The 2,299-nt window shown below is 45.4% G+C and overlaps 1 protein-coding gene across 1 annotated transcript; it reads left to right on the forward strand.

Moving 5' to 3' along the window:
- The first annotated feature begins 586 nt into the window (after positions 1 to 586).
- On the forward strand, positions 587 to 1,876 carry LOC147243249 (uncharacterized). The gene is made up of 5 exons (XM_086189450.1): positions 587 to 681; positions 759 to 814; positions 885 to 1,166; positions 1,280 to 1,760; positions 1,831 to 1,876. The coding sequence occupies exons 1-5, from the start codon at positions 656 to 658 to the stop codon at positions 1,835 to 1,837; spliced, it is 852 nt and encodes a 283-aa protein (XP_086045576.1). The 5' UTR covers positions 587 to 655; the 3' UTR covers positions 1,838 to 1,876.
- The last annotated feature ends 423 nt before the right edge of the window (positions 1,877 to 2,299 follow it).

Here is a 2,299-nt window from a genome sequence, read left to right on the forward strand (position 1 = left end):
ATAAGCCGTATAGGAAGTGGGTGGATAGAAGGATGGATCCTCAAGTGTCATTGCCCTGGAAACGTAGTCCTACAATACAAACACAATATGCTAAAAATTCATAGGTAGCAAAAAAAAGATGTCACAGTCCTGTCATACTGTAAAGAAATACATCAAATTAAAGCCTCAACTGGTTTCATTCCACATAAAAATAATTCAAAAAATCAGTCATATGAATCTTTTGTAATGGCACCTCTGAAATACAGGTATGAGGGACGTCTGCACTTGCAGATTACATTTTTAAAATTAGCAAAACACTTGTAGAACTGTTTAACAATCAAATGTGCAGAAAAACAAGTTCTGTTACTGAAATTAATGCATGACGGAAGAAAACACTGATTTAAGCTCATCTACACGAACAATAAAATTAAACAAAAGACATTTAGCATTGCAAATTTTTTTTTCATTATATTTTTCTGAAAATAAAGTTGCAGCTTTAATTGGTTAAATAAAGCACCCAGTGGAGAGTCCAGCATAGGATCCACCTACAGGAGGACTCGTCACCCACCAGCTGTGGGTCATTACCTCATCATGGTCTGATTGGTCGGGGCAGGTCACTGGCAACATTTAAAAACCTTCAATTGACTGAAGGAGTCACTCGAGTTCCTCATTCACCATGATGGCTGCTTGGCTCTCCTCAGGGTAAGTGGCAGTGGGTTGGGTTTTAAGCTGTCTTTGTCCAATAGTTTGTTACATGTTGTCTTTTTTCCTCCAAATAGCACTTTGCTCCTTGTGCTGCTGACTGGTGCAAGTTACAGCTACCCTGCTAAGAAAGGTACCATTATCTACATGTGTCTAAGAAGCAAAAACTATGATGGAACTAATATTGTCCATGCATTACTAAGGTTCCAGTCCCTCCTACCAAGGCAGTTATGGTGCAGACCCTGGTTCTGCTGGCTTCTCCTACGGCGGGTCCTCAGGGAGTGGCTTCGGTCCTGTAGGAGGGTCCTCCGGTAGAGTCTTCGGTCCTGTGGGAGGGTCTTCAGGTGGTGGCTCTGTCGCTGCTGGCTACAACCCAGGAAGTGCTCAGGGAGCACCAGCAGGCACCTCATACAGCCCACATTATCATGGTGCCTTTGCTGGAGGGTCATCACAGCTGAACTTTGTCCAACCTGCCTTTAAACCAGGTAAATGCTAGAGACTACATGATTCCTACTTGTGTATGTACATTGTTGGTACTCAACTAGCAGCAACCCAGTTTCAAGACTAAAAGCAGCTCAAATTCTCCTTCTGCTCCCAGAAACTCCCTGGGCAGTGTCTCCCCCATCTCTTGGTTCTGCAGAGGAAGGTGAAGCCACTGGCCTTTCCCCTGGAGGACCTGGCAACGTGAGCCCACCTATGCCCCCGCAATTTCAGGGAGGTGAACTGTATCACAAGGACATGATCTACGAGAGGGGAGACTCTGAATCGGAGACTGAAGAGCAGGGCTACCAGGCGCAACCTTCCGGTGCTGGAGGAGTCGCAGCCGTGTCCCCAGCCTTCACCAGCGTACCTTACCCACCCATCCCAGGTCCGGGATATCCTCACTACGACTACATGTTCCTGACCGGCCAGTACCCTCCCGGCACATACTCCGACTACACCAGCAGCTATGAGGAAGGGAGAGACCACTGGTATGATGACCACTACATGCGGCACTACTACCAGCCAGTTGCTGCCAGTCCTCAGCAGGTTGCAGTCCCACAATTTGCTTCCAAGAAAACACCCCAACAGACTAGCAGGTAACTTAAAATCAGATGTGGTGGTTGTTTCTTTCATGCATATCTGAACTCATGTATTTTTCTTCTCCAGGTACTAATGGTGGCTCTTCTGTTTGAAATAAACTCTAAAAGAACTACGCATGTCTAATGTGGTAGCTCAACTTACCATATTTACATCTAACAAATAGGGCAGTTCTCATATTGCACAAATGGACTTAACCTGCTTGGTGGTGGTCATTCTGCAACAGGTGAGAATGGACACCTGATTTGGGTGGGAGGCTTCGGTGAGCCCTACATGCTTTTGACTGTGAGGGCAACATACTCAAAGCTAGTTGCACTACACAGGCGTCAGTAAAGTTTCAGGACTGCTGTATTTGAACTTAAAAATGGGCTCCTGTGCCCCCACTGGAATAAACTCCTATGGCCAGTTTGTCCTGCATTTGGAGTTGCTTCATATTTAGCAACCATAAATGGCAAACCATGATGTCCTGCTTAATATCTGCCACAAAACAGGACTGAAGAAAATGCCAAAACTTTCACCTTTTTAGTAAAGACTAATG

The sequence above is a fragment of the Aulostomus chinensis genome, chromosome 20 (assembly GCF_037954235.1).
Source record: "Aulostomus chinensis isolate RoL2024-O1b breed Wild chromosome 20, RoL_Achi_v1.0, whole genome shotgun sequence".
Taxonomy (NCBI): Eukaryota; Metazoa; Chordata; class Actinopteri; order Syngnathiformes; family Aulostomidae; genus Aulostomus; species Aulostomus chinensis.